The 24,461-nt window shown below is 42.0% G+C and overlaps 1 protein-coding gene across 1 annotated transcript in view; it reads left to right on the plus strand.

Annotated features, from left to right (window-relative positions):
• LOC141095705 (uncharacterized) overlaps positions 1 to 21,010 on the plus strand; it is a 510,166-nt gene extending 489,156 nt beyond the window's left edge. The window contains 1 exon segment of the mRNA XM_073581947.1: positions 19,529 to 21,010. Within this exon segment, the coding sequence (XP_073438048.1) occupies positions 19,529 to 19,702 (174 nt within the window). The 3' untranslated portion in view covers positions 19,703 to 21,010.
• Positions 21,011 to 24,461: the final 3,451 nt, after the last annotated feature.

Consider the following 24,461-nt stretch of genomic DNA (forward strand, 5'->3'; position numbering starts at 1 on the left):
ATTTTTGTCCCCTTCCAACAATAATGTCCCACTTTCTTCTCCAGCACATTTTAAAAATAAACAAACAATTCTTCTTACCTTCCCCTGCTCCCATGATGTGCGGCATCCCCTTCTGTGGCCTGCACAGAAGCCGGCAGCTGACTTCAGAGTGCTGGTATAGGCAGCGCATAACGTCACTGCCATTCGCCGCCCATGACATGCACACTGACGTCCGCTACCGGCCTTCAATTGTCCGCTGCCATGTATTGTGGTGCAGGGAACTACCGGGTCTCAGCACCGCAATAAGGATGATGGACTAGGTGGTGGCATTAGCAGGCTCCGCTCCAGCATGGACCCAGTTGTTACACCCGTTTGCCAGAATAGCCTCCATAAATTAGTCTGCTTTACCCTCTGACAATGGCCTTGTGGTTGATTGGAGCCAACGTAGCAAACATCAGAGGAAATGGGACTTTAGTTTATTACGGTACGTGATGGGCGTTGTAATGAGCACATACGCTCCCAAGGCTCATATTTCCTAAGATGTTCGAAAACACCTATTTGAACAGACGTCTTCATCTCCGCCATGGACTAAATTAATAAGTGAGAGCTACTAAAAGTAATTTGAGTCTTCGTTTGGACTCATTTAAATGGCTCTCACATTTATCGTGTGGAGTAACTTTCTGCCTTAACTATTTTTCCGGGGAAAAAAAAAACCCACAAAGACGCCTTTTCTTTTTGACTAATTTGGACGTGTCAAGCTTTGCTTAATTGGACACTGCATTTTATCCTCGCTCATTGATCTAGGCTTATTTTTCATGAAAGCATTTCAATACTCCAAGAAGCCATCATGTATAATTAGGCATGCTGTCCTGCACAGTGTATGCAACTGCAAATTAGCAGGCAATTCTGCCCGGTGTGTAACTTATCTTTTGCTGCGGTAATGATGCACATATGCCGTGATTGCCACTCGCCCTTCAGCGAAAGAGAGAGAAGCTTGCATGGTGGACCTGGATGAGAATTTGGCTGCGGAGACCTAATGGCAGCGTGACAGTTCATCGCTTTTTTTTTTTTAGCTCTTTCGACAGAGTAGTAGTCACAGTTTTTTGAAAATGTATCCCTGTGTTTTAATGAACCCACAAAATTGGGATATTCATAAATAGAATAGGATTTATAGGCATTTTGTTTAACTCTCTTTCAATTTTTACACTTGGTGGCTGCCAAACTAGAAATGCATCGGGCAGATAACAACCTAATCCAAGCCAACATGAGTTGAAAGCAGGACCGGCATTGAGAGGGGTGATAGGGCAATTTCACAGGGCCTCCATTCACAAAATGGGCTTTTTGCATCCACTGTCCCATCTGTCCATAACTGAGCAGAAGGACAGCTGCTTGTCAATTTGTCTTCAGTCTGCAAACTCAATAGACTCCCGTAGAGTGTGGCCTGTGCAGCATCGGCGGGGCGGCAGAGGTCTACTCCTGCCTTGGAGCTGTACTGCCAGTGTTCTACAGTGTCCTGACAGCCATCATTCTGTTTCAGGACATAGCATCCACTGTGGCTGCAATATGAAATAAAAATATGTTTCAGTATCATTAGGAACACAAGGACATATCATAACTTTTTAAGCTAGCTACAGAATATCCTGAGATAGGGTTGAAAAATTAATTAACATTTTTTTTTCCCGTTGTATACAAGATTATGTGGTTCCCGATATATGAGCTTATAAAAGTTATCTAAATTTTCCCTTCAATCAGATGGGCGGTAAAATATTCTTCTTAGGTGGCGTTTTTCTACCTCTATCACGCTGGCCAATCATAAAGCAGGAGGCATCACAGAGGTGAACCATCCAGAATTCACCCCCAGAGAAGGTCAGACTAGGGATTCTCAGCACGAGTAATTCCTTACTGTTTAGGTCATATGACGTGGAGACAGGAGGAGAGCAGGAGCGGCAAATCATGGTGGGAGCTAGTGATGGTCAGTCCGGCTCTTTTTTGGCGAGCTGGAAGATTTGGCTTTCGCTCAGAAAAAAGAGCCGGCTCTTTTGGATCCCAAACAAATCCCTATTATACAGCACAAATTTGTCGTGTCAACCGAAACCTGACCATCCAGCGCCTACATTGGCTATAGATGGTCAGTGTCTTGGCTGACGTTATTTTGTTAAATATGTGGTCACCTATGGTATTTAATAAGGGTCTGTTTGGGATATAAAGGAGCCGGCTACTTTGGATCTCAATCAGATCCCTATTATATACCATAGGTGATCACAGTTAGCATAAAATCATGGAAACCAAAAACCCCAACCACCTATGCTGGCTGGGAATACTGTCAGTGTTTTGGCTGAGGTTTTTTATGCTATATATTTACTCACCTATGATATATAATAGGAATCTGTTTGGGATACAAAAGAGATTGCTCCTTTTGCTTAGCGGAGCCAAAATGATCCAAGAGTGATAAGACGGCCCCCACAGAGCCCTGATCTCACATCATCCAGTCTGTCTGGGATCACATGAAGAGACAGAAGGATTTGCAAAAGCAGAATCCGCAGAAGATATGTGGTTAGTTCTCCATGATGTTTGGAAGCACCTCCTGCCGAGTTTGTTCCAAATTTGTCGGAAAGCCATTTTTTTCCCCCAGAAACAACCACATCTGTCTATAGATAATACATGGTATAGACCCAGTCACTTGAATGTGGGTAGAGTACTTGACTCATTCCATGGAGAGCCCCTTAAAAAAAAAGCAATCCGTTGGTAAATGGGATTCTAGTCTGCTCCGTCTCTATATATTGGCTATAATCTAATGAGAGGGTTAAATTTTCTTTTGTCAGATTTTTATATTTAGAGAAAAAAAATGAATACATCTCACATCACAGGAATAAAATAATTTCTTCCAAAGCCTTAAACTCCGCACTGTGTAGAAATGTAGTTTTTAATCAAGATAAAGGCCTCGCTGGTGCGCTTCTCTTATCATTGTATACTACCGGGGAGACGTGTTTATGCAGCCGTCGCATCTACTTTACATAAATATTTTTCTGTATGAGTGGACAAATGCCTCATTTATGCATGAAGGTAAAAATATGCAGAATATTTTATTTTCCCAGCAGAGATATATATTATTTTTTTCCTACGGGGAAGCTGGTAGAAGCATATGGGATGTTTAGAGGCTGCAGCAAGAAAGTTGTCATCCCGATCCATGAGTTATTCCAGGAAGCCATTGATTTCATGCAAATCAAAAGATTATTTAGCGGCGTAAGATTTGATCTGTGTCAGCTGAGCGCTTGTTTGCATATCCGACTGACAAGAAGAGAGCGTGTCCCGAAAGCCACAGATATTTAATATTCAAGCCATCGCATTGCAGGTTTAGAATATGCAAAGCCACATAATGATGAGTAAATGATGGCGCTTCTGTATCTTCATATAAAGGATATTGGGTTTACGCTTTGACTGTGAATTGCAGCTGATCACCATAATTATAAATCAATGTATGATTTATTGCACTTATAGTAAAACCAGTCTGAAGTGTCTCCAAAGGTTGAGCTTACATCCAAATAGATGGACGGCATGGGTCCCTTGGGTGCAAAAATGATGGTGGTGGGTGTAGGGATTCACGCTCAGCAGTAGGCAGCGTTCACACAGGCACTGGATTCTGGGGTAAAAACAATGTGACGTTTATTTTGACAGGTGTCATTGCACCAAAAACAAAGCCATAAATATAAAACCCCTAGACTTGTCCAGACGCTAACTAAACAGAATAGACCCTGGCTACTCATACTCGGCTGAGATGGTCCCAATCCGGTCAAACAAAACTTCTAATGTCCATAGGAAGTATTGATAATTGCAGTATGGTGCACCCTCTTTGATATATAACGGGTTGAGTGAAGAGGGAATAACTGGAAAATTAAAATTCCAGCAAGCTTGGGAAAGTGAACTTGGACTGAATCTGTCCCCCTTGGAATGGGGCTAAACTCTCTAGTATATACTCATCTCAGGAAAAGAATTTTCAAGATTCTTATGAGATGGTATCAGCAGTTGTCCCTGCAGTCTCAGATACATGTTGGAGATCTGGGAGAGTTAGGCTCTATGATACATATATGGTGAGATTGTGCTAAGATTAAACCTTTTCGGGAGAAAGTTTTGCTAATTATTATCATTATTCATTATTATAGCGCCACTTATTCCATGGCGCTTTACATGTGAAAAGGAGTATACATAATAAAAACAACTACAATAATCTTAAAAAATACAAGTCACAACCGGTACAGGAGGAGAGAGAACCCTGCCCGCGAGGGCTCACAATCTACAACGGATGGGTGAGGATACAGTAGGCGAGGGTAGAGTTAGTCGTTATCCAAGGATCTCAGGTAATACATTTGAATGCCTCAAATTGCTCTTCTCTCAATATTGTCCTCTTTAATAGAGTCCCCAAAGAAGGATATTCTCTGTTATTGTTTATCAACTGCTAGAGATGTGATTAACCGTTATTGGAAGCTTACCCAAACTCCAAGAGCAATTGACTGGTATAACAAAATGGTTATTGTCATGGTTCCACCCCTCCGTATGTCTGGGATGCAGTTACTGACAGCTCAGCTGTCCAATCTGGTAGAGGGTCGTGCTGAGCTGCCAATGTGTTGATTGACAGCTCGACTATCCACTCTGAGACTGGGAGGTGCTGGCTGTCTCCAAGTGTTCATTATCCCAGGTGATTGTCATGCTACTTAACTGAGCTGTTTCTCCTAGACCTCTGCCAGGCATACATTCAGCTGGTGAGGTTTGTTTCCTCTGTGCCTTAAGATCTGTATGTTGATCTTTCGTTGCATGACCTTGGAGCTCGTTCTGACAATCCGTCTGTTTAACCCTTTCTGCTCTGATCCGCTACCCTCCTGGTATTCTGAGCTCGGAACGTTACCCGACTACACTTTTCTCTCTTCCTTCTGTTTATGACATACCCTCCCAGCTTCTGACCTTGGACTTATTGACTATCCTGACTCATGGCTTGGCAGTGAAAAGTGGCTAGCGCCACAGTTAACCTATGTAAAATGGACAAACTCTCGGCAGACTGTAGTGGGATGTCTGACAAATTTAGGAAGACTTGGAGTGGATGGATCTTATTTCAAGACCCTCTTGACTTTTATAGTTATTTTTTTCTGAGGGATTAGAATATGGTGAAGGTGTTGGATTGATGCCAGTGGATTGGTAACATTTTATGCATTAAGTACACTGCTCAAAAAAATAAAGGGAACACTAAAATACCACATCTTAGATATCTCTGAATGAAATATTCCAGTTGCAAATTTTTATTCATTGCATAGTGGAATGTCTTCAGAACAATAAAACATAACAATTATCAATGTAAATCAAAATAAATATCCCATGGAGGTCTGGATTTGGAATGATGCTCAAAATCAAAGTGGAAAATCAAATTACAGGCTGATCTAACTTCAGTGGAAATGCCTCATGACAAGGAAAAGATGCTCAGTATTGTGTGTGGCCTCCACGTGCCTGTATGACCTCCCTACTGTACAACGCATGGGCATGCTCCTGGACAGTCTGTGGTGCAACGTGACGTTGGTGGATGGAGTGAGACATGATGTCCCAGATGTGCCCAATCGGATTCAGGACTGGGGAAAGGGCGGGCCAGTCCATAGCGTCAATGCCTTCATCTTGCAGGAACTGCTGACACACTCCAGCCACATGAGGTCTGGCATTGTCCTGCATTAGAAAGAACCCAGGGCAAACCGCACCAGCATATGGTCTCACAAGGGGTTTTAGGATCCCATATCGGTACCTAATGGCAGTCAGGCTACCTCTGTCGAGCACATGGAGGGCTGTGCGGCTCTCCAAAGAATTGCCACCCCACGCCATTACTGACCCACTGCCAAACTGGTCATGCTGAAGGATGTTGCAGGCAGCAGATCGCTCTCCACGGCGTCTCAAGACTCTGTCATGTCTGTCACATGTGCTCAGTGTGAACCTGCTTTCATCTGTGAAGAGCACAGGGTGCCAGTGGCAAATTTGCCAATCCTGGTGTTCTGTGGCAAATGCCAAACGTCCTGCACGATGTTGGGCTGTGAGCTCAACCCCGATCCGTGGACGTCGGGCCCTCAGACCATCCTCATGGAGTCGGTTTCTAACCGTTTGTGCAGAGACATGCATATTTGTGACCTTCTGGAGGTCATTTTGCAGGGCTCTGGCAGTGCTCCTCCTGTTCCTCCTTGCACAAAGGCGGAGGTAGCAGTCCTGCTGCTGGGTTGTTGCCCTCCTATGGCCCCCTCCACGTCTCCTGGTGTACTGGCCTGTCTCCTGGTAGCGCCTCCAGCCTCTGGACACTACACTGACAGACACAGCAAACCTTCTTGCCACAGCTCGCATTGATGTGCCATCCTGGATGAGCTGCCCTACCTGAGCCACTTGTGTGGGTTGTAGAGTCCGTCTCATGCTACCATGAGTGTGAAAGCAAAATCAACATTCAAAAGTGACCAAAACATCAGCCAGAAAACATTGGTACTGAGATGTGGTCTGTGGTCCCCACCTGCAGACCCATTCCTTTTATAGAGGTTGCCTTGATAATTGTCAATAATTTCCATCTGTTGTCTATTCCATTTGCACAACAGCATGTGAAATGGATTGTCAATCAGTGTTGCTTCCTAAGTGGACAGATTGATTTCACAGAAGTTTGATTTATTTGGAGTTAGATTCTGTTGTTTAATTGTTCCCTTTATTTTTTTGAGCAGTTTTATAATGCCCCCACCTCCTTCCCTTTCTTTCTGTCTCTTGCAGTAATTCTCTTCTTTTCTTTCTTTGTATAGGGGTCTTCTATGGAAGTCCTCTTTATTAGTATTATCACCTCAACATAATCGAGAATGGTTGAATTTCTTATAAATGAACATAAGATTATATTTCTTCAATTCACTAATAACCATTGTTCATAAACATTCTGAAGATTATTCGATTGTCTGCTTTGACCGCCGGTAACTTTACTCATTTTATCACGGTTCAACTGAAAAATTTTCTGTTTTATGCTTTAATAAAAATAGATTGAACATAAGATGGTATGAAGCCATAATACTGTTATGTGCCCTATGAATGACGCGTTTCACATTTTCACACCACATACCATTTGAGCGCTCATCATGAATGTCCTTTCCTTGCTTTGCTATTTTCTGAACCGCTAAGGAAATTTATTGGCTACAGCCAAAATCATGATCTGTGTCAACGTCCAGCTCTCTGATGTTGTTCATGGTTGTTTACCGTCGTGTTGACTGGAATCGAAAATGCCCCCAGTAAAATCAATGACAAACTATATTTGCTCTCCACAAAAGATGACATTATCTAAAGATAAGTAAATCAAAGCGTAAGCACAATAAACCCGTTATCTGGGTAGGGAGATAAGATGCAACATTGTGTTTGTCCTTTAATAGCCCTTATCAGGTACCGTCCTGTTACATCGGGGACTGTCCCCGGTGATCTTCATTAGGTTAATTGAGAGTACATTATTTGAACAGCCATTTTTGTTCTTCCGAAACGCCGGCTTTTTATTTCTGTCATTGACTGGGTATCTGTGACCAGCCTGGAGTGATAAGATGTAAGCGGCTATTTATACAAAGATGCTACTGGGAGTGTGTCTCTGAACCTCTTACTTAATAATTATAGATTAAAGACAAGCCTAGCTTGAGATGGCTGAAAACCCGTAATTAACATTGACACCATGGAGCAATCCACTGTAGGACTCGGCAGCAATAGACAGATTGACAGGTGTGATTAGAGAGATGGCACTAGATGTCAATTACGGGTTCTTTTTTATTACAAAAATAACAAAGTAAGCCATTGTAGGCAACTCCGTTTTCTTCCAGACACATTAGAATGAAGTATTGGACTAAGCGTCAAAACTTTGCAAACTTCTATAAGATTATGGACGGCTTTATGATGGTTGGGGGCCATGGGACGCAGACTAGGATACAATGGCTAGCTTGTCTATAGAGTCCAGTTTTGGATTATCCAGTTTTCAGAATTATGGCTCAGGGAAGGTGAATCCTTGAAGTCCTTAGTTCAGATGGAGAAGTTCAGTGCAACACGGACTTATGGTGGTGGTACAGAAAAGCGATCAATTTGAAATAGAGGCAACTGATGTGGCAAGAATGCAAGTGAAGAATCAGAAGGTGGAACCTCATGAACCAATGTGGAGTAGAAGTCATGGTAACTGTTGTTGAATGGTGATGAAGAAGAGTCAACTCGATGAAGAACCAAAGAAGCAGAGCGGAGTGACACAGGAGATTGTGAGGAAAGACTGATCAAGATGTATAGTGCAGTTAGCTCGGTGAAACTTTATCACCGAGTCCAAGTCAACAATGGCACAGAGGCTATGCAGGTTTTCCTAGTGATATAGCAGAGCTGGGTTTGTCACAGAGTCCAGGCAGATTTAACTAGTGATATAACAGAGCCATGTTTGTAAGAGAGACGATGCAACATTGTATTTTTCCATTAATGACTTATCAGGAGCCGTCCTGTTACATCATGGAGAGTCCCTAGTCAGTAGGTTCATTGAGAGTAAGGTACATGAGCAGCCACTTTGTCCTTCTGAAAAGCAGTATATTTATTTCCGTGAGAGGTGCCTATAGGCGTGACAGTGTTAGTCCAGGATATAGAAGAGTTGGATTTGTCACAGAGTCCAGAAATAACTGGCCAGTGGTGTAGCAGATTAATCTGGAGTTTCAGACAGCGCAGGTTCCACAGTATTGGAACCAACTACTTGAAAACTCTGGCTGCATCATGCCACACGAGACTGTCTTATAAGGTTTAGGACCAAGACCTTACATGAGCGCACAGGATTACCATGAGGAAATATAATGAGTCCTAGGTGCTTTATTTTTCCCAAATTTTGGTGCTATGTTAATCATTTTTGTACTATGAGGTTTTATTTTGTAGTAATCAACTGCTTGAGTGCAAAGAGTATCTATAACATTGTACTAATTGTAGGATGGAGACCTCTCTGACCAGAATCACAGGACCTGTCTACTCTAATTTTATATTATTTCATATTATTAAAGACCCCCTTTCTATCAATTGCTGTATTAAGCAAACTTTATTGGTGCCATGTATCAAGTGATAAAAGGCGAAACGCGATTATCCTCAGACTGACTGTAGAAGGGGAATAAAACTCTTTCGGTCTCGCTTGTCATTGCCGCTCTTGTATGGTTTTGAAATCTTCGCTGTGGACTCTTGTATTCCACGAGCAATAATAAATGAAGAAGCGATGCGCCGTTAAGAAAGCAATTAGGCCTTTAAGTAGATGCATTTAGTGACCTTACTTGATTGCGGAGGGTTAGTAAGCACATAAAGATGAAAAACAATCACGTGTATGAGAATGATTAAATCATGTTCTAATAATAGCGGTATCATAATGAAAACGGAAGTCATCGCCTGCTGGGAATGGATGTAAGCAAGGCCGGAATATATTACTACAAGATAAAGCACGCTACCTTACTGCACCTGCAGATTATAAAAGGCAGCTATGCTGGGAATTTCTAATACAATAACACGAAGAAAAAAAAATCATCAAAAAAATATATAATTTAAGCAACTACGACCAGGAGGAGCTATTTCATTAAATTTTAGGTGATATGCGGTTATCTTCTTCTTTTTTCTATATAGCGCTAACATATTCCGCAGCGCTTTACAGTTTGCACACATTATCATCGCTGTCCCCAATGGGGCTCACAATCTACATTCCCTATCAGTATATGTCTTTGGAATGTGGGAGGAAACCCACGCAAACACGGGGAGAACATACAAACTCCTTGCAGATGTTGTCCTTGGTGGGATTCGAACCCAGGACTCCAGTGCTGCAAGGCTGCAGTGCTAACCACTGAGCCACCGTTATGTGAAAATCTATTATCCATTAACATGGCTGCTGTTTCCCAAGAACAACACACACATGACTACAAGTTTTATTTGTTCTTGTAGATCAGCACTGTTCATTTAAATAGAGATTAGCTGCAATACCACACACAACCTGTAAGAAAATAACCGTGTTTTTTTTCTAACCTTTGACAACCCCTTTTAAATGGAATCTGACAGCAGAATTATGTAGGGACAGAGACCCTGATTGCAGCAATGTATCACTTAGCTTATTGGGTGCAGCAGTTGTGATTCAATCACAGTTTCCTCTGCTGCAGATCTAGCAGAGCTCTGAATGCTGAGCCCTGTATAATCCCACCCACACCACTGATTGGCTGCTTTTTGTCATTATATACAGTATTGTACATAGCTGCCAATCAGTGCTGGGGGCGGGGTTGTACCAGGAGGCATGAAACTCCTAGTCCTGTAGTGATAATCTCTTGCTGATAAAACACTGATTTCATTAAAACAGCAAAATACAGCCTAGTAAGTGAGAGATCGCTGGAATCAGCATCTCTGTCCCTACATCATGTTCTTCTCAGTGCAGGCGCCAGGCAGTTTTAGAACACTATTAACCTGCAGATTAAATCCATATTTGCATGTTAGTGGGTTTTTTTTTAATGATTGTACAACAGATTCCTTTTAAGAAATGCTTAGGAGAGATGTAGCTCCCCACCTTCAAGACTGCAACGATGGCAGGCAACGTAAGCAGAATATTCGATAAATTACATGTCTTGTCTTTTGGCAAATAAAAGAGAAAGTAGAAACTGACTTTCCAAATTTAAGGTTCCTGCCTGTGAGGCCATTACCGCGCAGTAGAAAGTAATAATGAGCAGCGAGTGTATGAAGCAGCTTTACTCTTCATAAGATGGTCCGAGGACGGCATTACTCACTCCGTCTAATGACAACGTGACCTCGGCACTGGAAGGAGTAATTGGCAGCAAGTAGCGGTTTGTTCTGTTCTAAGCTTTGTCATTCTCTTATTGGAAATGTTAAGCTATGAACAAGGCTTTATTATTTTTCACATTGTATCCCAATTAATTCAACCAAGAAAAAAAAATAGAAGAATGGTACTATTAGAATCAAAAATTCTTCTGTTTAGGGTCGGTTTCCAGGGCTCCGTGTCCGTGACCGCGGTATACACTGATGAGCAAAAGGGTAATAAGGTTTTGAACTTTTTACTTTTCATCCACTGCTGCTTAGAACGTGAGAGTACCATCATTTTATAGACAACCATCTTGGATATCTCATACATAAATTAGACTTTCAACTATTTTGCATATGATTTAGTTTTTAGATTTTTGTCATGTCACTGCATTGTTACTGTTTTGCTCCTAAAAATCTAAAATTTAAATTTTTATTATTTTGTTAGTATTCTTAGTATCCTTCTGGGCTGCTCTTGATCAGATTCATGCATGTCTCGACCAAAATCTGATCCCAGGTCTCTTCTACGTGATCCCAAAGTTGGTGCTTACCAGTCGACACACTTGGGTATGTATACGGCTTTTTCTTCAACTCTATCCACAAGTGTTTGACTGGGTCGAGATCTGGGGACTGTGGGGGCCAATCCACCAGAACCGCTTCTTCATGGTCATTGAACCATTTCTTCTCCAATCTCGATTCATGCTTTGTGTTGTTGTCCTCCTGGAATACTATGTCGTCCTTTTCATACCCATAGTACTCGAGTGTGCGGAGTAACTCATTTTGTAGGATACTCACATAATGCTCAGCCTTGAGACCACCATCGATCCTGGCCAAGTATCCAATCCCACTTTTGAAGCACTCGTGGATGGTGAGATATGGAGCCTGAAAGTCAAAAGTTCAAAACATTATTATCCTTCTGCTCATCAGTGTGTATTGTCGGATTGAAATAATACCTTTGTTCATTTTCATAAACGTGTTATTATATAGGGCAGCACAGTGGCTCAGTGGTTAGCACTGCAGCCTTGCAGCTCTGGAGCCCTGGGTTCAAATCCCACCAAGGACAACATCTGCAAGGAGTTTGTATGTTCTCCCCGTGTTTGCGACGGTTTACTCCCGGTTCTCCTGTTTCCTGTTACACTCCAAGGACATCCTGATAGGGAGTCTAGATTGTGAGCACCGATGGGGACAGTGATGATATCTGTAAAGCGATGTGGAATCAATGGCGCTATATAGGCACGTAAAATAAATATGTCAGAGAAAATTGAATCAGTTCAATGTGAATCAAATAATGTTATAATTGTATGAAATTTGCAGGTCACCACAAATTCAAGCAATTTCATTTGTGTAAATCACCCAACAATTGCTTGCTGCCTTTTAACACATGATGGCTAGGCACTGGCATCTCCTCTTCTTCCATTATTTGACCTCAAGTTACTCATAGAACCTGGGAGGGCCGAAACGTCCTGAATAGAGATGAGCGACTTTGCCTTTTTTAGGCTGTGAGCCCTCGTTGCGTTTTTTTAAGCGTTTCCGCAGCGTTTGTGCCGGCTCAGACACTGCAGAAACGCTTAAAAGAAGCTTCACATTAAATTGCATGCGTTTTAGGCTTTTTGTGCCAATGCATAGAATCGTAGAGTTGGAAGGGACCTCCTGGGCCATCTGGTCCAACCCCCTGCTCAAAGAAGGGTTTGCTAAATCATCCCAGTCAGATGTCTGTCCAGCCTCTGTTTGAAGACTTCCATTGAAGGAGAACTCACCACTTCTTGTGGCAGCCTGTTGCACTCATTGATCACTCTGTCAAAAAGTTTTCTCTAATATCTAATCTGTGTCTCCTCCCATTCCTGGGATTTTTAAACGCTCAGGAATCGCTTAGCGGTTGAAAACGCAGCATGCTCATTAATTTCCGCATTGCTGAGCGTTTTTAGCCTTTTCCAATGTTCCCAGAATACGCGCGGAAAAAAACGCGTCAAATGCGCGTCCTTTGTGCAAAAAACGCGCAAGAAACGCGCAGAAATAAAACGCGCGTTTTCTGGGAAAGGGATCAGTTTCCTGAGCATTTAAAAAGGCTAATGTGGGCACATAGCCTTAGGGTCGAGTCAGGTTTCATGAAACCCGACTTTCTCAAAAGTCGAGTCGAACGAAATCGGACGACTATCGGGAAAAGTCGAAGGTCCGACTGAAACATGAAACCCAATGCAAGTCAATGGGGAAGCAAAGTCGGCAGCCTACATGCCGGACCGCTTTTTTAAGTGCGCGAAATATCTCTCTCTCCCTGGACGCGGCACATGTCATCTCGTTGCCCAAAGTGTACGTCCTTGCTCAGTGGCTGAAAAAAGTCATGTGCAAGCATTCTGGGAAATCTGACTTGACTTTGGTGCTCGTTTTGCCTATCGCATTGCCGACTTCACACTGTGGTCGGGTTTCGGTCGGCGAAACTCGACTTTGCCATAAGTCGGCGACTTATGAATCTGGCCGACCTGTTTTGCTCAACTCTAGTCCTGAATTGTCACTTGCATATTTATATTTGCTTGCACTCCTTAACAATAAAAGATGACAACACCATGAACAACCAGGACCTCCGTATCTTTGCTGTGTGCATCCCAGTCTTCTTTTATATGCCTTTTTTTACATTGCAGAAGATTGCATCAGTCACCAAAGGCTGACATGATCTCAGGCACGACCACCCAAGATTCCTTATTTTGCCTTACAGCTATGGCCATGATTTAAGTTCTTACAAGTAATCACGATATTTGATTTCTGGGTTAATATCCAAGTTCTCACAAATAATTCTGATTTCTCAGTTATGGTTCAAGTTCTTCAAAAGAGTTTCAGTCTTTCACTCACAGTCCATGTTTTCATGAATAACTACGTCGTCTGATTGGTGGTTTATGGTCCAAGTTCTGTAGAAAAATCACAGCCAACGTTCTAACAACTAACAGTAATCTCTTATCACCAGAGTACAATTTAGGTCCTTATAAAATAGCTGAAATCTCAGATCTTTGGGTGATGATAGAACTTATTCTCATAAGTTGCAATATTTTGTGAATTTTTGTAAATTTTTGAACGTTTTGGTAATTTTTTGGTTATGATTACACATGAGCTAATCGATTCACAGGTCTCCGGTCCAGCATTCAAGTCAGTGGTATCTGGCGACTAGATGGGAGTCCCACAAATTTCTTAAATTCCGGGGTGTCATTTGCACAGCATTTGATTTGTCAGAGCTGGTGCAACATCATCTATGGAGCATCTTATGGGGCAGCATATGGGGGCATAATCTATGGAGCAGCATATGGGGCATAATCTGGAGCATTTTATGGGGCATAATCTATGGAGCATTTTATGGAGCAGCATATGGGGGCATAATCTATGGAGCAGTATATGGGGCATAATCTATGGAGCATCTTATGGGGGTATAATCTATGGAGCATCTTATGGGGGTATAATCTATGGAGCATCTTATGGGGCAGCATATGGGGGAATAATCTATGGAGCAGCATATGGGGCATAATCTGGAGCATTTTATGGGGCATAATCTATGGAGCATTTTATGGAGCAGCATATGGGGGCATAATCTATGGAGCAGTATATGGGGCATAATCTATGGAGCATCTTATGGGGGTATAATCTATGGAGCATCTTATGGGGGTATAATCTATGGAGCATCTTATGGGGCAGCATATGGGGGCATAATCTATGGAGCAGCATATGGGGCATAATCTGGAGCATTTTATGGGGCATAATCTATGGAGCATTTTATGGAGCAGCATATGGGGGCATAATCTATGGAGCAGTATATGGGGCATAATCTATGGAGCATCTTATGGGGGTATAATCTATGGAGCATCTTATGGGGCAGCATATGGGGGAATAATCTATGGAGTATTTTATGGGGGCATAGCCTTTATGGGGCAGCATATGGGGCATATTCTATGGAGCATCTTATGGGGCCATTATTAACCTTTATGCAGCATTATATGGGGCGCATTTTGTATGGAGCATCTTACGGGGCCATCATGCACTGTATGAAACATTATATGGGTCTCCTGATTCAATATGGATAGTCAAAAATATTTAACCTACTGATGTCTCAACTAATTTTACTTTTATTGGTATCTATTTTTATTTTTTAAATTTACCAGTAGCTGCTGAATTTCCCACCCTAGGCTAATACGCGAGTCAATAAGTTTTCCCAGTTTTTCGGAGGTCCGCGGCGGTCAGCGGTCATCTCCCGGCTGCGGAAGTATCCCGACCGGCGCTAGCGATCTCGCTCAGTGTCACACGCAGCAGCGACCAGGCCCCTGCTGTGAGATCGCCGATCGTGGTGGATCGCCCTGGACCATCTTTTGAACGTCGGTCTCTGGCTGGCCAGCATGCATCGGTGTGTTTGACAGGGACAACGACGAACGACCTCCATACTACAGGTATGAGAGACAGGGTCCCAACGACCATTGTATCATTCCGAATTGTTGCATCGCTAGTGTGATCTGACTATTTGACTTCTCACCAGCGACCACGTAGCGACGCACCAGCAATCCTTACTGGGTCGTAATGTATATATTTTACCTGGAAAATAATGTGTATTCATTGCATTATTCTTAAATCTTTATAAATAAACTACATACTTATTCTAGAATACCCGATGCGTTAGAATCGGGCCACCATCTAGTTTGTATATATTTGTCTACAGAGCAGAATGGATATGTGGTTAGTTTTTGCAGTTTTGGTTTATATATGATAGAAGAGAATTACTGCTTACTATTTCTATATATTATTATATTCATAGGAATCTATCATGGTTTGAAGGTCATTTTTTGTACCTGGAAGTGTCCAGCCAGAAGAAAACATGCCATAGATGTGCCAAATCATCTTTAATTAAGGCTGGTGTCTGGCAGATGGTGTTGCAGCTCTTGGATTCCTCTTAGTAGCTTAATATACCGGAAATACTATGTTACCTTTAGGCCTTCTTAATTGAATTATTCTGGAGCCCAAGTTATTAAAGGGTTTAGCTAAGTGATTTTTCTAAACCTGAGCAATTAAAATTTTCCAACTAAATGTGATGATAATCATTATAGTGTATAATTATCCTCATTATATTTATGTGGCGTACATAATGTAGATCGAAAAAAAATTGCCTTGTCTCTTCCATCAACAGAAGAAAGACTCAGCACCACTGCAAATCCGATGGATATACATGAAACCAAAATAAAAATGGCCATGCTTAGGATGAGTGTACACTGCCATCCTATGCCCTGGAAAAGCTCCAAGCGCATTAGGGTGTGTGCACACGCTGCGGATCCTGCTGCGGTGTACAGTACCTTTATTTCCTATGGAGAAAAAAAACGCTGTGCACATGCTGCAGATTTTTCTGCGCGGTTTTGCTGCGGGTTACAATCCGCAGCATGTCAATTCTTTGTGCGGTTTCACACCTTATCATTATGAGGTGTGAAACCGCCGGCTAATCCGCAGATAAACCGCAGGACTTTTCTCCTGCGGATTTTTCAACAAAATCTGCACAACCAAAAAACTACGTGTGCACTTACCCTTAGTTGGCATTTCCATGTACTGTATGTGCGATTAGCATTACTGATCCAAGATCAGTCTAAAAACACCAGCTCCCACCTATCGTCTTTTATGTGTCTGGCTGAATAACGATTTACCTACCTTAGAGATGGTTGACTCTTTGTAAATTTTGCCAGGAAATTCGATTTGTAGCGAATTGATTCACTATGAATCGGAAGTACTCCTTTGCCTCCAATTACTCTGAAAAATGTGTATGTGTGACTTGAATGCAGCAGCACTATAACAACAATGATCAAGCAAGCAGCAGCTGCCAGCTATGCATCACTACCCGCCTCATAGAAACAGTGACTCTCCTACCTCACAAGTAGTAATTGACCACGGTCAAACGGAGCGCTCGGGACACAGTATAGATGTATTCTTCTTTAATCCACAAGTTGTTTCGACGGTTAGACACCGTATTCATCAGGTGGCAGTATGAAGACGGTGTCTAACCATCGAAACTGTTGTGCTGTGGCACACTATCTGTACAGTTTTGTCAGTGTTTATGGCTTTCTGTCCCCATTTCTATAGTTAAGCTCTGAGGTGAGACATCCTCTCACTATCCATATTTAATATATAATAGCTGCTGCATTCTCTGCCTCTGTTTTTATAGAGGCTATAATAATCCTATCCACAATTGGCTCTGCTATGGGGAAACTCACCTGGCCAAGCCCGAGGTTATGAGATTCTTTTCTGGGTGATGCAATCTTCTGCAATGTATAAACTGATGGTGACAATTTAAGGTGAAAAGGAAGGAAACAGCTAATTAAAATCACCTTAGGTTGATGGGAATAGGAGTTATAGGACATGTCATAGGAGTTTGCTACAAACATAAAAACTGACCAGCATATCTAGGATGTACCATTTTAGGTGATTTGTGCAAAAATAATCAGATATTGTGCAAATTTGCTAGATTCAGCAAATTCCTAAAAATTTTAGATGAATTCATTTAGCCCTTTTCTAGTCTATTGTATCTATATTTATCTATACAGCATCTATCAGTCTATCCATTATCTAGCTGTATCTATCTATTACTGTAACTATATTTATACATCTCTCTGGCTGTCTAACTATCTATTTATCAGAACCTGAATGGGACACTCGTCCTCCATTTTTTCTGACAAACCACACCCCTGGGGTTGAGAAATGCGAGCAGTCATTCCCACCCATCTCTTATGACCACTCGAGAAATCCGGCCCTGGAATGGCCAAATAACTCCCTCAGCACTATAGGTGCTAGAGCATGCTTCCGAGCTCACATCACCGTAGCTAATATCTCGATGACATCTTACAACCGTTACCTCCCCTCTACAGCGAATAATTATAACTAATGGCTGCCCTAATTAAGATTTCACCAGGATTCCAACAAGTACTCATGCTTCCTTTGTGTCACCCTCTTCTCCTGATTGGCATGTATGCAACAAGGAAAGATAGATACAGTATCTATGTTTCCTTGTTGCATACATGCCAATCAGGATAAGAGGGTGATACAAAGGAAGCATGAGTACTTGTTGGAATCCTGGTGAAATCTTAATTAGGGCAGCCATTAGTTATAATTATTCGCTGTAGAGGGGAGGTAACGGTTGTAAGATGTCATCGAGATATTAGCTGCGGTGATGTGAGCTCAGAAGCACGCTCCAGCACCTATAGTGATGAGAGAGTTATTTGGCTATTCCAGGGCTGGATTTCTTGAGCGTCATAAGAGATGGGTGGGAATGACCGCTCGCATATCCCAACCCAGGTGTGTGGTTTGGCAGATAAAATGGAGGCCGAGTGTCCCATTCATGGTCTGTGGCTGGAGGTGTGGAGACCTCCAGTGTGTGTTGTTAACGACACTGACCTGAGCAGGCAGACCCGCAGGGCTTTATTTACTTGCAGTTCGTGTTCACCTTCAGTGTGTGTTGCTAATGGCACTGACCTGAGCGGGCGGACCCGCAATACCATATGGACTATTTGCTTTCAGTTTGTTTTCATTTTGTGCCTGACCAGACTCTGTTTTGTTTTGCGACCAGGAGCGGTTTATGAAGTTAAATAAACTTGCCTGAACTTTGCATGAAAACCGCCTCCTGTGTCTTCCTCTAGAGCAGCGAGTACAATTCTCTACATGGTTTACAGGCACACATCTATGACACAGTTCCGAGCTGAAGTTGATCACAGGGGTTTTATTCAAGCTTCTTTTCATCACACAGAATCACTTCTCTTCGTGCAATGCTTCATCAACATATATGAAAGTCTCTTCAAAGATAACTTCTCTTTATAGATAACTTCTCTTCACACACAGTGTTTTAACTAGCAGAACTGTCCCTTGCTCTTGCAGTGAGTTGGGGTGGGAGGGGGATGAGTCCGGTGCTGTAGCTCTCTCACTTCTATCTTTAGGTAATAAAGATGCGCCTGGCTGTCCTGATTGCTTCTTTTATTACAGCACTCGCTTTCCAGGAATAACTCGTCTATGCAGCTTTTCTGATTTCAGTTTGACAGGAGAATCTCTAACACACACCTTCCTCTTGGATGGCCAGGACACAATAATAACTTTCCCAGTATCAGCTGGGGCTGAGCTAACCACTCCCTGTCTACTATAACCATTTTAACCCCTGGATGATTCTAAATCATCAGTGCCGCTTCTATCTGTCACATCCCATATGAGCACTGCTGTTAGCTGTGATTCTTAAACAGCTAAACACTGAGTTATCACAATAAACCATAATAGACGCAGCAATATAATAAATGGTGATAAATGACGACTTCAGCTCTTCCTCATGACTATATTTTATATTCTCTGATCTTTCGTCCTCTGAATACATATCTATGTAATAAAGGCCAAGCCGGTGTGAATACATCATGACCACTTGTGCCATCATTGAACTATTCAGTGCAGCTTTGAGCTTTTAAAGTGCTGCATCCTAAGTACTGTGCTTTGCAATAAATGTTTGCGCGACTATTAGCGCAGCTGGCGAGGCATTTTCATCCTACTGATAGAAGTAAATTACTGCTCAACAAATATTTTCTTGCTCCCGTCTCCCTTTCCCCCCTTTAATTTGGATGAAGCAGAGTGCTTTTTCTATTCCAATTTGCAAATGCTTGTAAGTCGACCATATTTTCCATCCATTAAAAGCTTTGTGAAGTTATCAGTGCCACACGCCGCTGTGCACTAACCGGGTCTCTGTGTTTTCTGCCCACAGCTTTACAGCAAGCTGAAGTGTGATGATTCTGCGCTCCTGGAGCACGTCGGGCAGATACTGGGCGACCTGGGGGGAGAGGAGGCGCCTGGGGATTCGGATTCCGAAGACGCTCCTCTGGAGAATATCGGAGATGATTTTGTGCAAAGCAGTGATGATGAAGCCATGGAGGCCTGATATCGATATCTTTTATACCTCTGGAAAACCTAAAAAAAAAAATTAACCATAAACTCAATAACCAAAAGTGTCTTTTTAGATTTTCTCTAAAATAAGTGAGACATAATATTAATACTTACCATCACAGATGAGAAAATCAAATTTTGTTATGAAATTCTGTAAAATTTTCGATTCTAGCTAATTCGAAATTTTGGGGATCGGAAGCGCACAAATGCAGCAAAATGGTCCGGGAGTGGTTAAAAGAAAAAAAAAAACATAATATTCGCATGTCCTAGGCTCTCACCTGATATCTTGTGCCATGGCCGCAGTTCTTCAATTCTTGCGGGACTGATGGCCACGCGGTCATGCCGATGTGCAGGTGACGCAAGTCGCTACATAAATGAAGTGTGTTGTCCCTTGTACCGGAAGAATTGAAAATCGGTGCGGAGGTGATGAAAGGAGTTTAATGGTCTACGACACGAGTATATTGTATTTCTTAACCCCCTTTTTACAGTGCTTTTATTTTGGGGTCTCTTGATTTTCGATTATATCCAGTCTGTAGGTATTTTAAGAAATATCCTCTATTTTTCACACAGATAATAAACTTTTAACATTCACAATCTGTCAATTTCTGTTACCCTGAGTTTCACCCTCTTTGGTGGTTAAAATACACGGGTTCTACCACAAATTTGCAACCTACCGTAATCCCCGTTGAACATACAGATTTTGGTTCAGATTTTTCCAAACCATGGGGAGATCTTCTGGTCTTTATACCAGCGTTTTGTGGTGCTCGTCTACAAACAATAGGGCAGATGCATAGTGTGCACAGTATCTGAACTATTGATTTCTTAAAAAAAAAAAATGAAAAATCAGTGCGGGTTTGCAATGATTCTGGTTAACAAACTTAAAAAGAGCCAAATCCGATGTCCCTGAATGTCTTGATTATGAACTGAATATTAAAAACTTGTTTCCTATTTTGTACGAGACACATAACGAAGGACTCATCATCGCTCCTTGTAATATTGAAAATAGATCCTTTCACTGAACGTATGGATATTTTTAATCGTTGGACTCCCACGCAGTGTAAAGAGCATCTGTTTCCGGCATCACAGTGTAGCCATGAATGTAGTATGGCTCTCCCGCTCTACTTCACTTGATAAATTCAATCAACCGTTGTCTCATGTTGCTGCTTTCCTGTTAGCTATCAGGCGTTATACTGCTGAAAATGTGGCTATTTCCCCAAAATCCAAAAGAATATGGGATGAATTCAGCAAGGCCTTTACCCCACTTTTATATCGTAAAAATAAAGATGCACATTTTGGCACACACCATGTTTATGTACAAATTTGCACCTTCTTACCACTCTTAACATTTTTCAAAAGAGTCCGAAATAGGGGAACATAGTTTGTTATTTTCTGACAGATTTATTAGAACATATAGCAGAAATTGGTGTGAATCATCAAGATTTGATGCCCAGGTAGCCAAAGATGCAACCAAATTTATTGTGTCTTGTAAAAAAAAAGGCAATTTTACTGACATATAATTATAAAGGAATATCCTAATATTTTGATATTTTGACTTACCGTGTTGAATGCCTTGGCTTGGTAGACATCTGTAACCAGTAGGCAGAGTTTAGATCACCACTTTAATCATAGGTTATTGTGCTTTGCATGTGTGGTATATTACGTACATGGACAGCACATCTAAACTTTTCCAATTAACGAACAATTGGATATTATTATGTTGTTTCTGGGTTGTCCCACTCACTGCCACTAGACCGGTAATGAGATATGAACATTACCTTATTAACTCAACTGTATGGCATTCACCATAGGCATCACTTTATTGTATACAGTACTGGTCAAAAGTTTGGACACACCTATTCATGCAATGGTTTTCCTTGTTCTTTTTGGAATGTGTACATGGTAGATTCAGACTGAAAGTAGCAAACCATGAAGGAATACATATGGAAAAAGAGAGTCAAGAAACACACTATAATATGTGTAAAACCTTAGATTCCTCAAAGTGTCACCTTTTTACTCTGATGACAGCTTGACACCCCCTTTCTCTCAAGCAGCTTCATCAGGTAATCAACTGGAATGGCTTCCAACAATCTTGAAGAAGTTCCCTGAGGTGCTGATCATTTGGCTGCTTTGCCCTCACTCTGTGCCCAACTTTTCTTAAACCATCTCCATTGAGTTTAGAAAAGGCGATTGTGTCATGTCATCTGACCCAGTTTCTATCTTCTTCTTGGTCACCGCACTTGCATAGCCTTGATGTGTTTTTTTGGGTCATTGTCCTGTTGCAATACAAATGAGGTCCCACTAAGTGAAAACCAGATGGGTTGGTGGATGTTGCAGAGTGCTGTGGTAGACACGGTGGGTAATGTGCCTTGAATTTAGAAAAAATCATTGTCACTGGCAAAGAACCCAGGAACCATTATAAATTCTCCTCCATGATTCCCAGTGGGCATCACACATGTAGAAACCATCTATTCACATTTTCTGCGTCTCACAGAGACATAGCGGTTGGATCAAAAAAAATCTAAAATTTTGACTCCTCAAACCACAGAACAGATTTACACTGATCTAATGTCCAGTCCTTGTGTTGCTTGGCCCAAAAAATCTCTTCTTGTTTACAGACCTCAGTAGTATACATTAGCTTTGTAGCCAGTGACATTCGATGATCATATATGTCTAGTTTTCCTATTAGAGAGCCTCAAACCTCCATCTTTTGTGCACTTATCTAGGATTTTATTGGGGTTGTACCACTGGATAAGGGATAACGTTCTACGAATTCCGAGCACCTGGGCTCTTAAGAGCTCCGTGTGAATGGTAGAGGTGGTCAGTCATGTGCATTTCTGCTCGATTCTTAATGGGAGTGCTGTGCTCAACTATATGGCGGTCCCTTTGAAAATTAATTGAGCGGGGGGTGTATGATTGACCGCTCCTCTGTTCAAACGAGGCTTTGAAGAGCCTTGGTACACCGGATTGGTGGGGATCCCATTTTGGACTCCTAGTGATTTAGAAGTTTCTAGGGATAACTTCTAAAACTTCATACCACCCCTTTAAGTAGGTTATGGTAATGAAGAGGCCTAGTAGGTGGAGGGGCTACCGACACATGTGCCAAGAAAGGGAGTATCAACATTCCACTTTGCCTTGTATTACGCAGCAAACTGGATCTTTGCCCCAAGAGAAGGAGAGCCTATGGGAAGATAGAGAAGACCAATGTTTTCTTGTATCTGAATTGTTTGACCAAGTCATCGAGTATCATTTTAAATGCGGCTTTAGCTGTGTTTAGAGGTCATGACACGATGGAGCTCCAGATTTGTACATGATAACGAACGTCAAGTATTTGCCTGGTTATTGGGCTAGGAATATTATATCTATCCACCGCATATATTCCTTGGTACATACCAGATGCGAGAAGTCCGACACAATTATTGTAGATGAGGACAAAAGCCCAGATATCTGGAAACATCATTCCTTTTACAGAACATGGTTTATGGAGTAGTATTTATAGCAATATACAATGGATGGGATCTAAATCCTACTCTTATTCCGGTGCATTTTTTTTCCCCTTAAATACAACAAGCAGGTTTACCGTCCTGAAGAAGTTGGGGGATTTATGGAGCTCTCCATTGCTTGTGTCCGTGACTTTGAGGTACGTTACAAAGTGTATTTAGTCATATATGAAGGTTAAGGTCAGTGTAATTCCATTGCTGGAGCTGCATTTTTGTGGCAAAAGCAAAGAAGTAACAGAATTTAGAGGCCGTTTCCTCTGACCCGAGAGGTTATTGAGTAATTCTTTTAGACCTGAGGGATCTGGAAATGATATTGCTGAACATGTACAAGAAACTTCATAGATGGCAGAGCATCAGCAAATATTTTACAACCCACGACACAGCCGGGATTTTTCTTCTTTTTTTTTTTAAGGCAAAATAAATAAATGAACACTGCAAAGGTTGCAGGCCCAGGGCGATGGCTGATATATAAACTCTCATAAAGAATCCATGAAGAATGGGAGCCTTTCTCTACACGCTTTGCCCTCTTCTCCACACATTGGAGCTTTTAATGGAAAATTCCAATTGTCACAATATTTTATATCTAGCATGCAAGTAATGCTACATTTATTTGTACAGCATCAACATATTCCGCAGTGCATTGTAAAATGAGAGAGGTTCCTGACATTCCACAGAAGAGAGATTCTTGTTCATTAGAGCTGACACTCTACAGGAGAGAGGACCATGCACATAAGAGCTAACATTCCACAGAAGAGTGGTTCTTGCCCATTAGAGCTGACACTTTACAGGAGAGAGGACACTGCCCATAAGAGCTGACACTCTACAGGAGAGAGGACACTGCCCATAAGAGCTGACATTCTACAGGAGAGAGGACACTGCCCATAAGAGCTGACATTCTACAGGAAAGAGGACACTGCCCTTAAGAGCTGACACTCTACAGGAGAGAGGCCCCTGCCCATAAGAGCTGACACTCTACAGAAGAGAGGACCCTGCGCATAAGAGCTGACACTCTACAGAAGAGAGGACCCTGCGCATAAGAGCTGACATTCCAGAGAAGAGAGGTTCTTGCCCATTAGAGCTGACACTCTACAGGAGAGAGGACCCTGCCCATAAGAGGTCACACTCTACAGGAGAGAGGACCCTGCCCATAAGGGCTGACACTCTACAGGAGAGCGGACCCTTTCCATAAGGGCTGACACTCTACAGGAGAGCGGTTCTTGCCCATTAGAGCTGACACTCTACAGAAAAGAGTAGACT

The sequence above is a fragment of the Dendrobates tinctorius genome, unplaced genomic scaffold (assembly GCF_039654945.1).
Source record: "Dendrobates tinctorius isolate UK_male_01 unplaced genomic scaffold, ASM3965494v1 ptg000070l, whole genome shotgun sequence".
NCBI lineage: Eukaryota > Metazoa > Chordata > Amphibia > Anura > Dendrobatidae > Dendrobates > Dendrobates tinctorius.